This window comes from Nyctibius grandis, chromosome Z (assembly GCF_013368605.1).
Source record: "Nyctibius grandis isolate bNycGra1 chromosome Z, bNycGra1.pri, whole genome shotgun sequence".
Taxonomy (NCBI): Eukaryota; Metazoa; Chordata; class Aves; order Nyctibiiformes; family Nyctibiidae; genus Nyctibius; species Nyctibius grandis.
In genome coordinates this window covers 17419064-17431414 of record NC_090695.1, presented here as the reverse complement: position 1 = coordinate 17431414, position 12351 = coordinate 17419064, and the positions used below count along the sequence as shown (strand labels likewise).

The following is a 12351-nucleotide window of genomic DNA, read 5'->3' as shown; positions in this document are numbered from 1 at the left end:
AATAATTTGTCTTCATCTGGGGGCAATTTGCTGGAATGCTACAAGACCCACTGTTTCCTTTTGTTGCTGGTTTTAGTGCTTGGTACCTGGGTTTTGCTTTTGTTCACTTTTTTCTTCTGATCTTCATTTTTCCAATGTTAGTCCACATATTATCACAGTGCTTTTCTGTTACTGTTGCTTGGCTTGTGTACTTAAATTTTTTTCCAATGCATCAGCTCACCCCAGCCTAGCATTTTAGCCCCAAATTCCTTTATTGCTTAACTCTGGAAGTCTGTTTTAATTAGCCAATACCAGTAGCACCCAAAGAACCACACAGTTCACCACACAACCAGCTCCTCGGTGGCCAGCCCAGGGGAACACGTTCACATTGCATCACCTGTGCCACCATCTCAAAACCCAAGCACTAAATTTGCAGCAAGTATATGGAGAGCAATTCTGAGTATCAACATCAGTGCTAAAGCAAGAAGCATCAATGTCCTCCCAAGACAGAGCTGGCAGCTGCCCAGGATGATGCAGCTGAAGACCTTGACTTCAGACAACTCTCTAATCAAGGCTTCTGGGTTTCCCTGCCAGCTCACTCGGTACTGGTGGACGCACCCTGACCTCGCCGTCCCAGGAAGCTCTGAGGAGCTCCTCAAGTGCTGCAGCAGCTTCTGTCAGTGCTCTTAGAACTGCCAAAGCTCTTTTCCTTCAAGGCTAGTGATTGTCAGCGTTCTGTCATCAGCATCTGCCTTCGATGCAGACGTGGTTCTTTTCTGCGAAATGCAGAGATTGCCATGGCACCTGATCCATGGTCCAGCGTGCTGCCCTCCACCCATGTGGCCAACCTAGAGTAAGGACTAAAACCCCAACAGAAGGTAGATGTGGATCAGTTTAACCTTGGTCCTAGATTTCATCCCAAATTCTGACTACTGCAAATCAAGATAAGTGGTTGGAGTTTTGTATTCCTTCCAAAGTTACTCCTAACATTGATCTGGGCAGTCTGTGCATTCATGTGAATCCTCACAGGTTAAACTACAGAAAATTAGCTCCTGATCTGCCTTTTCTGTACCACTTACTGTTTTATATATATTTTACTGCACCTGATTCAACTCTTTTCCCAAACTTTTCAGTCCTATTCATCTTAATTTCAATGTCCTTAATCGTTAATGTTGTTTTCTCTGAAACAGTCTTTTTTTTCACATGAGGTGATCAGTACTGGAAATGATGCTGACCTACTTGATTTGTAGAAATAGACACATTTTAAGATTTGCTTTCATTGAACAACCTGGAGTGATGAATGAGATGTCTTGCGCAGCTGCAAATCCAGTTCAGGAACGGGATTTTGCTGTTCCAAGTGGTTGTGCCAATGCCTGCGGCTGCCATGGCCAGGGCAGGATGAAGGGACAACACAACGTTGAGCTGGGCGCCTGCCTTACTCCCTTGGGTCCGGTCGTGGAGGTGGCAGCTGTCCTGCTCCCCCCTGCCCCCATTAGTGCATTAGAGCTGATGTTTTCTTAGTAAGTACTGGCTCAGTATTTGTATCGCAAACAGATACAACCAAAGGCATCAAGTTTAACTGGTGCAAAAACTGCTACTAGGAGAATTTGAAGGCATAAGATCTGTAAAGCTGATGAGAATACTATTTCTTAAAGAAATAAATGTAAACTAGGGAAGTCGTTATTCTCTAAAATCTTCCAGTTGTATCTTGATATTTTAAAAAAAAATGTTACGTGAAATTGGGTTGTGGTTTTTCAGACACTAATGCCATCAATAAGGCAAAATTATGAAAGGAAAAGTGTGTTACATTATTTCCTTAGTGGACAAAACTGCAAAGAGAATTTGGAACAATAACGAGGTTGTAAATGACATTTTCCATCTTTCTCCCACCAGTGAACCAACTCTGATTGCCACTGTGTGCAGCCACTCTGTTGTGATGTTATAATTAACTTTTTTAAATGCTCAACAACTATTTTCAGGAAAACCAGCCTACAAAATTAGAAGCCACCCTTAAAAATATTTTTAAAGGGTTTGAAGATGCCAGTTTCTTAGGCCCTTGGTAACCATCTACAGTGCCAAGTAGAAGAACGGGATTGACTGAGCTTTGTTTCTTGTTGTTCAGACTAGCAGAGGCAAGGATTTCAAAATAAGAACAGTACATACACACTTACAGCTTTTAGCTGCACAAAGTGTGTATCTGAGTGTTTTGCTTGGTCAGAAGGTCGGGAATTTCTACCGTCTTCATTGGGAATTGAATTTTCAGAGTCAAAGTGAATGTTATTTCAATCCTATTGAGACTGATAACCTGTAATTAAGTAAAAATGTTTATTATTTAATGTGTTCCTGTGGATTTGTAATTTGGGGGGTGAAACTGAAAGCCAAACTAACTCCAAATGGCTACTGATGTCTATGTATGGGATATCTTATTGTTTTAATTTGGAGTTAGGCATCTCAAGACCCCTGAGAATATATGCTGAAAGAGCTGTTTGAAAGCAGCATGATTTATTTTTCTGCTCAGGTGCCAAAGCTTAAAATAAAAAATTTGGGAACATTTTGGGGAAAAGGTAAGGATTTTAGGCTATCTTGAATTAGGAAAAAGTGCATAAGTAGAGGCTCTGAAACCAAAAATAATAAAAGTGTGTATCATGACCTCTGTGTAATTTTCCTTGAAGCCCCCAAGTCTCTCCTTCTTTATTTTGTTAATTTTCCTCCAGGCTATCACTTTGCTGCTTTAGTAAGAAAAGCAAAGTGATTTTCTGTGAGAGAAGATGAAGTTCTGGTGGCACTTAGCCATTTCATTATGATGACACCCCTTTGTGGACCCTGGAAAAACTGTGTCTCTGCATATTGAACAATGTCCTAGTAGGAAACACACTGAATAGCGCTTTGTGCAAGGAAATGGCTACAAATAGGCCAATTTTCATCAATATAATATCTAAGAGCAAACTCAGTCAAGTGCTTACTCAGTATGCGATTTTTTTTGTTATTGCTATTTGTGTTGCATCTCTAGATTAGATTTTGTTTTGCTGGTTTGTCTTTTGCTGGATTTTGTTTTGTTTTCTCATCATAACTAGAAATTACTGTAATTTTTTTAAACTGTAGAGGTGGATAGTAAATTTCACTTAAAAGGGGAATAAACTGTTTTTCTTCCATTTCCACATCTGTAACTGTAACGTCCAATTCCCAGTCCCCTCAGAGCAGCAGTTCAGGGTGCTTGGCAGGGCTGCCACTAGAGGGCACGAAATGATTTTAAACACTGAAGTTGGACAGACTAAAAGCAAGTAAAGGCTTTGAACTAGCAAAGCAGTGAAGAAAATGCAATAAATGCAAAAAATATGTCATTCTAGGGCTCTTTTTTTCACCTTCTAAAAGATGACTATGATTAGCCTTTAAATGTTTTGTAGAATCATACTTTAAACCATAAAATAGGTATCAGAAAAGGAGACATTTTCTGGAATTTAGGAAAAGATGCAGTGGAATTTAGGAGAAAATAAAACATTTTTCAAGTGGGAACATAAAATAAGCAGAAATTGCTTTTTTTTTTTTCAGACTAGGCTGTGTGAAATTAGAGATAATTGAGCAGAAACACTGAGGGTCTTGTTTCACCTTTGTGATACGTATTTGCTATCTCAGCCCCAGTCTGTGTAATAGATGGCTGTTACTCAGAAATTCTCAGCCCTCCATTTAATATTGCTTGGAATGCATGTCTGTCTCTGTTCCTTGTCTGAAGAGATAATGTTTCATAACCGTCTAAGGACGCTGTCAATATAAATCCATTATGTGTGCAGATTTTCCCATGCTGTGGCAGTAGGAATTTGTGCTAGACAGACATTCTGGATGGTTCTGAGAGTCTTTCGTGGTTACAGATGAATGTGCCTGGGTTGACTACCAGTCCCTTGACATGCATACGGGCAGAATTTACCTCCTAAATGTAAAGACTGAGACACAGCAAAAGAGGATGCATGAGCCTGCTGTGCTTTAGCCCAAGCTGCACAAGTCCTTGAGGAGTAATCTCAGTCTTACATATTGCAATCCAATACCTTTCATGACAATAAACATTTTATAAACAGCAAGACTGTGAGCTAAGTGAGTAACTGGTAAGGAAATCCAGGTGAGGCCAACGTTATGTCCGTGTGTCATATAAATGTGGCATGAAAATAACGTTATCTCAGCAAGAAAGCCATTGTATAGAATGAAACAAGTATGGTATAGCAAGAATGAAGGATTGAGCATTCATTCATTTCGCACATGCAGGTATTTCTATCCTCACCCAGGATACAGAAATTGCAGAGAGGACCTTCTTAGTGGGTTCTGTACCCGTGTTAACTCTCACCACTCCCTACAGGGGTCTATCATGGGAAAATAAAAGCTGCTGGGTTCTAGAAATGCATGGGGCTTGGATCCTTTGGGCTGAAGAGGGTCACATCAACCCTGAAGTTGCTCATGCCCTGTGCAGAGAGGTGGCTGGAAGAGGCTGGCCTTAGAGTGAAGGACTAATCACTGGCAGCTCCTCAGTTATACCTGTTAATTGATCAGGATGGTTAAGCCTTAACTTGACTTCATGTGTCTATGAGTTTTTACTGTCCATTGTGGAATGTTATGAGAGTGACTTCTTGGTCTCAGCCTGGAAACCAGAACAAGTTGTCACTAACTTAAGCAACAGACTGGTTTCGAAGGCGGTTTGACCATCAACGTGTCTTCCATTCTCTCAGTGCATTCTGCTTAGCAGGAAGCAGAGATATTAAATTCTGAGCAAGTGAGATTGCTATCTTATCTTCAAGGACAAAAATTTAGCTTGTGTTGTTGCTTGAGGAGATGGACTACAGAAAGGATGGTCAAGGAGGTGCTCGTGTTGTCGGTTCGGTGTCAGGTTGAGGAGTTCTGAGAAGCTTGGTGGCTGAAAATGGCATTAAGTTACTCCAAGGTAAATGTTATAGCTTCTGGGTTTTGCTGGTCTTTTGTCAAACATAGAGGCCTGCAAAGGATGAGGTGGTGAAGAACGTGCCTGCTGTGCTTGTTTGGGCTGTGTATTGGTGAGAAAGTGAATGGCATGAATTCCTTATCACAGGTGGTGCAGCCTGTCACTTCCTTATTAAACCCTTGTTTTACAAGGGATGTCAGTGCTGGGGACATACTGGGCATCCCACACCATTAGTGAAACATTAAGAGATGATAATTTCCTAAGCGAAACAGTGTCAGAACCTGCCTGTGGTGGTTCTGTATGCATTTAGAAGAATGTTTTATTAGCTACCCAAAAATACAGAACTGTATTAATGTAAGCAGAATTATCTGAATTTAAAATATATTGTTATAAAAGGGCAAGTGAAAGTAGAAATGGAAAACTTCAGAAGTTGATAGCAAGCAATACTAAATGATAGTTATGAGCAAAAGCTAAAGGTATATTAAAAGTTATATGGCCAGTGGGACAACAGGCAGGACTTATTCTGGAAGAAACACAATCCTAACAATAGTTTAGATGACTATGGCCTGAAGATGACAAAACTAACAATGGTGATACAGGAGAGATATTAAATATATCCAAGGGTACTCAATAATATTTCTGATGCTCTCTGTGTGGAAAAATGGTATTAACAGTTTTTCACATCGATGAATTCCCTTGTGTTCTATTAGTAACTAAAGAGGATGTATAGCAGTGGGTGTTAAACTTTTATATCTTTGTAACTCACAACATCAGGACAGTACAAAGACTGTCCCAAGAGCTGTCCAGACTATTACTTTTAGTTTTAGGGTAAAATTTACATCACTGAGCAAATCTCACCTGCTATTTGTTGGCCATGGTGATTATTAGCACTTGAACAATTTATGGAGGGGTGTGATGAGTTTTCCATCCACTGAAGTGTTTAAATAAAGATTTGATGTCTTAAATATGTGTTCTTTTTCAAACATGTTTTGGGCTTCATGAGGAAATTAGCAAGTGAGATGATGTGGGATCACACCGGGGATCATCACTGATCCTTCTGACCTTTAAACCTATAAAACTGGAAACCCTAACTGTCTCCACAACAACCATTTCATGCTGAAGTTTCTAGAATGTCTCAGATAAATATTTCTATGGGTAGTACGATGGAATGAGTGTCAGAGTTCATATTTCTGCATGTATTTACCTCAGAGACTCCTAATCTGCATCGAGTCCCTATTAGTTTCATTCCTAAGGCTTCATATATACATTAAGGCAGAGACTGTATTTATAGTGCATCTTGTACGGTACGTACTGATCATGACACCAGGACTTGGATAATTGTGGTGAAGTTACAAACAATATACTTGAAATACTATTAAAATTCATACAGCTGTCACCACTGCAGATAGCTCGTGGGTTTCTGTCTGCCTTGTAGGACAGAGTACAAGAATGATGTTTTTATTTGTTGAACCATGCTCTGAAAATCATTTCATTTCATTAATTTTTCATTATAGATATGATGTAATGCTATCGCTTGTAGTTAAGACTTGGACTTATTTAAACCCAACATTCAAACTCAGAATCAGCTCATTCACAGGCAAAAGCTATGCCTGCTCTTAGTGCCTACACCACTGCACTTCTGAAGTGTCTATGGAACAGCTAACTCCAGTGTCCAGGCTAAGAGGAGAGCGAGATACCCTGGAAAATGAGCAGTGGAACTAATAATAAAGGAATTATTGCCACTGGAATCTGAAATGTCTTCTGATCCCATCATGCCCCTTGTGCGGAGTCACAGACATGCAGGGAAGCACTCACATTGTACCTTTTGGATATCTGAATCAGCTGCAGGAGCAGCCAGCTGAGCTTTGCGCTGCATCTGTACTGTGGTGGGAGAGAGCGAGATACCGGTCAGCCCTGGAGGCTGCATGGCGTCACCTGAGAGAGGAAGTCTTGCTGGATCAATCCAACTCCATACAGGGCCAACAAGAGGGATGACTGCACTTGTTGACTGGTTTACAGTGAATCAGTAAACCAGTCTGAGGTGACGAGGGCTTGACTGTAGAAATTTTGTGGTGGCTAGTTCAGATAAGGCACTCACACTTTGATGCCCATGTCATCCAATGTTGCTAAGAGCAAGTAAAACTTGTGGAGGTTCTGCCATGGTATCTCTGCTTACATGATGGTAATGTACAATTAATGGATTGGAAAATTGAAGGGTTGTGCAATTGGAAAGAAACATAGCTGAAGATAGTAGGTAACTTATTCTTTCATCCCCACACACCAAGGGTTTAGTCCATGTATGGTATTTCTTTTCTATTAACAACCTAAATCTTTTAAAGTCATTTTGGAATGTCTTTCTCAGCCCTTAAAAATGCTCATTTTATCAAAAAGTCAAATATTTCCTGTAGGAGGTTTAAATATTATGCCTTAAAATCTTTATATATATATATACACATATATTCTGAACCAGTTGGAGTGTTTTTCGTGCTCCCCATCCTTGGCTGAGACACCTCTGGTGGGCTTCCTTGCTGGCTACATGCCGAGGCCCACCCTGGTCCTACAGTTTTCTGTCTCATCTCCGTGCACAGACCTGCCCACTGCTCCTTCTGTATTAGCTCACAGGGCTTGGGAGCGGTGTGCTTCATTAGCAGAAGAGGGGTACTTGCTGGTCTCAGAGCCAGCCCAAAGCACAGCAAATGCACTGAGGAGCATGAGAGGAACTGTAAATGGTTCTCTACTTGCAGCAGTTCTACTTGTGCAAGCAGCTACGAGACATACTTCCCCCTCAAAATGCTGGCATGAGCAGTATTACCATGTGGCTAAAAAGTGTGTCTTTTAAGGAGACTGATGGGTTTTGTGGTAAGGCGACAGCCCACTGTGGCACAGAGAGCCAAGATCCCCACGCTAGCACTAACTTGGCTGGGGAGTCCTGAGCTGTAGTGCCATGTTTCTCCTGTCTCTCCATCTGTGAAAGTATTTTTAATAAGGGGTGTTTTTTTAGCCTGAGCACAGCAATGGACAATCTGGGCTTTCTGGACCTGAGTTGGCACACAGGGACAGTACTTCTGGCTCCAGAGTCAGCACGAGTGGGGCCAGCTCAGGTATCTTGGATGTAATGTACATGTCTAAGTCCTTAGCCTTATCCCCTGCATTCACAGTGTATGGCCATTGAGATGCTGTCCTCCAGATAACACGGGCCAGCCGTTGTCTCTAGTAGTCATCAAGACAGAGGTCAGAGTCTCTTTCAAATAAGAGAAGGTGCACCCAATATTTTCAGAAATATTCCTACTCCCATTAAAAGCCAGGTCTGGTAGCGTTACTCGGATAAAAAAGTACATTTTGGTTCCTGGCTATGAACTAAGTAAGGAACACAAGACCTACCCTTCTTAGAGGGAATGTTGCCACCATGACAGCCCAGGGGTTTCCTTTCCTCTTTTCCAATGCCCAGGGCTGTAGCTGAGTGGTTACTGAGTGACTGATGCATGTCAGCCTTGGTTCACTGCACCACAAGTATCAGATTGTGTAGAGAGATCTCAAATGCCCTGGATGCAGCAGAAACTATAAAAAGACAACAAGTCTAAGGCATTTGTGGGCTTTCTGCCTACGGGGATCGCATTGAAATGTTGTTGCTTTTCTTTTGGAGACTAGTGCTGATATTGAGACATTTTCTTCTTCTACGAAAGCATTTTTCACAGTGCTTAGATTCATGCATGAAATCATCTTTATCCATTTGGAGGAGCAGTCTGATCAATTATGAAGGTAATCCTTCGGTGATGGGAACTGAGAAGGCTCTGTTACACTTGCTCCACAGGCTTGCAGCAACATTCATTGCTTATTCTGGGCCAGGGTTTTGCAGGCAGCCAGTGTCAAGGTTCTTAATTTAACCACATCAACATGTCTTAAACCAGTCTTAAGCTGTAGCTGTTCTGAAATCCTTTGCTTTTGATAAATTTCTCGTTCTGCTGTCCATGCACAATATTAGTAGCTTTCTCCATGACATCCACATTCAGTTCTAATCAAATTATAAAAGTAAAACATCACATACAATTTGTGAAAACAGCTCTTTCCAGGCAACTTGGAAATGCTCTGCCAAGTACCTTGAGGCTGTTCTGGTAAACATATAAAAATAATTCACCCAAGTACTTTCGATAAACGTCCACTAAAAAAAAGGAGAGAAGCACATTCCTCTGCGTTGTTCTTGGTGTTAAAACGCAGGAAGCCAGCAGCAGGTCCATACCCCAGCGTGGTCCCTGCCACACGAGCACTCTGGTGCTGGGCCAGTGCAAGTTCCCATTCACCAGGGAGCATGCATTAGGCTTTTGTAAAGATCTGGGTACCACAGAAGGTAAAATCCTCCTGGGTACATCCTTGTTGTGTTTGGCTCAGTATGTTCCAGTGCTTTGTAACTGACAGTGTGGTTAGCAAGTACAGACCTGTGCATGGAGTGATGTGAAGAGACCTACAATGTACAACAGCCAAATGCCAAATTCTCCATCCAGTTTTGTGAGGCAGGCCTGTGTACATAAGCAGGGCTGTGTGTAACCATGGTACTAACATATATAGAACAGACGACATGATTTCGTCTGTCTGGTCTAACCCCTTGCCAAGTTTCCAGTAGTTTAATCATGATCTAATTTGAAATAATTAAATCAGTTATGTTTTTTTAGAACTGCTTTTTCATCTCTACGGCTATGAATACCATCACTGCAATCACAGCTAAAATAATTTTTTATAATAACCTGTAATTTTATGTGATCAAATTTACAAAATTGTCTGTAAACAAAAATCACCAAAGCAGGTTACTAACTGGTGATCCTGAACTCTATCCCAACAGTTGTGCCATGAGGTGATGTGTAACCATGGGTCTAAACTTGTGAGCTTTTATAAAGTTGGCATGTAAAGTTTAAATCCAGACCTGTATCTAGAATTTGTTTTTTTAAATCCAAGTTACATCTCCTATCAGATTCCTGGCTGAGGAAGTTTCTTGACCTAAAAGCACTGAAAGTCTAGATCTGATTTTCTAGTGTGATCATTTGTTATCTTAAACCAATACACAAACTAAACACAGACAATATGAGGGAAAAGTGTGGGGTGAGTGGAAATGTAGGGCCATACATTTTATATGTGGTTTGGTTTGTTAGAAAACATTAGGTTCTTGACTTCTGCTCTATTCAAAAAACAAAATAACTGCACATGATGGAAATTAACAATACAGACCTTATTCTGCATTTCTTGTACAAATTCCTTGTGAGTTTTAGCACTGACAATAAATAAAATGCAAGAATTGGACTACCCACTTTTCTAAAGTCAACTGCTTTAAATATGTTCAAGTCTAAACAACCATGACATAAATCTTTCTAATGAATAGACATGTGCAGAAGTACAAGCTTAGGGCTTTCATTTTAAACTAAAGGAACTCTCTCGCTTCAGCTAGCGAGAGCCTGGGTTTTGTTCATCAGATTTTTCTCGTATTCTTGAAATTGTATTTGTATTCGGTTTCATTTGAATATGTTTTTGATTTGTCCAAACAGCAGATGGCTATCATAAAGAGTCTGTATTTAACTTGGTGCTTTCCATTCCACATTCCTTTACTATTCATAGCACAGCAGTCATACTTATCTCCAGTACACATAAAAGGAGGCAGTTTGACTTGCAGCTGCAGATCTCAAATGTTTGAGTATTTACAAACTCACTCATAGCATTATTTTTTTTAATGTTGAGAAGACCAGATACTAGATATAGTGGGTGATTTTTTTTTTTCATCTCTACCACTCTTATGAAATGAGAGAAACTGGGACAGAAATTAAACTTGTGTCTGTAGTAAGGAACCCCTGCACTTAAAATTGGATTCATGTAGAGCCCATGTTGGTATAGGGAGAGTGGGACTATACGTAGGCAGAAAAATTTTCTCTTGAAGACACAATCATCAAGCAACATGAAGAATAAAATTTTCATCTGATTGAGAAATAAGACTACCTAAAATGCATAAGAATAAAGGCATCTGTACTAGAGTAATGCAATTTTATTACTGGGGCAGGACAAGGAAGAATTTGATCCTTTTGAGTATTTGTAAACAATATATTTTTTCTTCAGTTGCTAACAGCAGAATATGTTAAATAAAAATAATTTTCTAAATGTCTTTGAATATTTTCTTCCAAATTAATTTGTCTTTGACAGAAAGTATTTCTACTTACTGTGTTTTCAAGCAAATGTAGTCAGTGATTATTCTTTTTTCTTATAGTTTCAAACATGTAACACACTTCTAAAAAGTAATCTCTCAAGGGTTTTTTTGCATACAAGCTTGAATTATGGAAATAGCTTTTTTTCCTGATAGTATCCTTCAATTTGCGTGCTTTTCCAGAGCCTAAGGAAGAAGACTTTAATCTTAAAAATTAGAAAACAGAATTTTTGGTATGTAAATTAAATTTCCATAAGACTCACAACCTGTCTATTGCTTCTTTAATGATTATGTATGACAAATGCTTATTCCTTAGAAATACAGCTCCTCCTACTGAACTCATAAATGTACTTTACTTTCAATATGTTATCAAACAGATTTTTTTTCTTCTTGCTATGACTAGCCTGAATTTTCTACTGTTCAAAAAGCCTGGCTTTCCATCACGTATGTAGCTGGAGGCAAGCAGTCTAACATTTCACATCAAACAATAAACTTAGCATACTGAAAAACATATACAAAGATTTTCCTTTGCTGTAATATAAATACAGCCACATGCTTAGTACACTCTACAGCGTTGCTCGAAGGATGTTATTTTGTTATATTAAGAATGATTTTATCTCACCAATAAACTATGGACAAGACTCTAATTCTTTCCCACCGAGTTCTTCATTTCAACAACCAAAATGCCATCATGGCAGAAAAGTGCAGACAAGTCTTTGTTCTCCACTCCATCAGGTAATTTGTATTGTCTGGTGAAGCTTCTGGATACGAAACCGTGCTCGTCCATCCTGGGTCCGTGCTGAGCTTTGATCAGAAGCCAGCCTTCAAAAGTCTGAATAATGATATCTTCGGGACGGAATTGCACAACGTCCAGCAAGACCTGGAAGCCTGTGTTTTCCTCCTCCTGGCCGCTCTTCCCGGCCCCAGCTGCACTTTCCGCGATACACCTTCTGTTGCCCAGTGCAGCCGTAGACGGTCCCGGCAAAGCGTATAGAGAGTGGTCCAGTTTGTATGCTTCCAGCTCTTGGACAGCAAACTGCTCTTGGTAGCGTATGGGAGTTTCCACCCAGTGTCTTATAACACCTTCTGCCATAGCTGAGGCAGGACGACAAGCTGCCGCTCCTGTGTCGTGTTGGGGAAGCTGCAGAGTCAGAGCAAACTCTTCCCAGCCGTATGCCTTACCCGCAGACTGGTTTGTTGGTTGATGTCGCCTTTCACTTTTAGCACAGGCAGAGCTTAACATTTAATAGGGTGTGCTGTGCTCCAGTGCTGG

The 12351-nt window shown here is 40.4% G+C and overlaps 1 protein-coding gene across 1 annotated transcript; it reads right to left on the bottom strand.

The window, feature by feature from the left end:
* Positions 1–10937: 10937 nt before the first annotated feature.
* Positions 10938–12321, bottom strand: HSPB3 (heat shock protein family B (small) member 3). Its single transcript, XM_068423586.1, has one exon. The coding sequence runs from the start codon at positions 12319–12321 to the stop codon at positions 11722–11724; it is 600 nt and encodes a 199-aa protein (XP_068279687.1). The 3' UTR covers positions 10938–11721.
* Between the last annotated feature and the right edge of the window lie 30 nt (positions 12322–12351).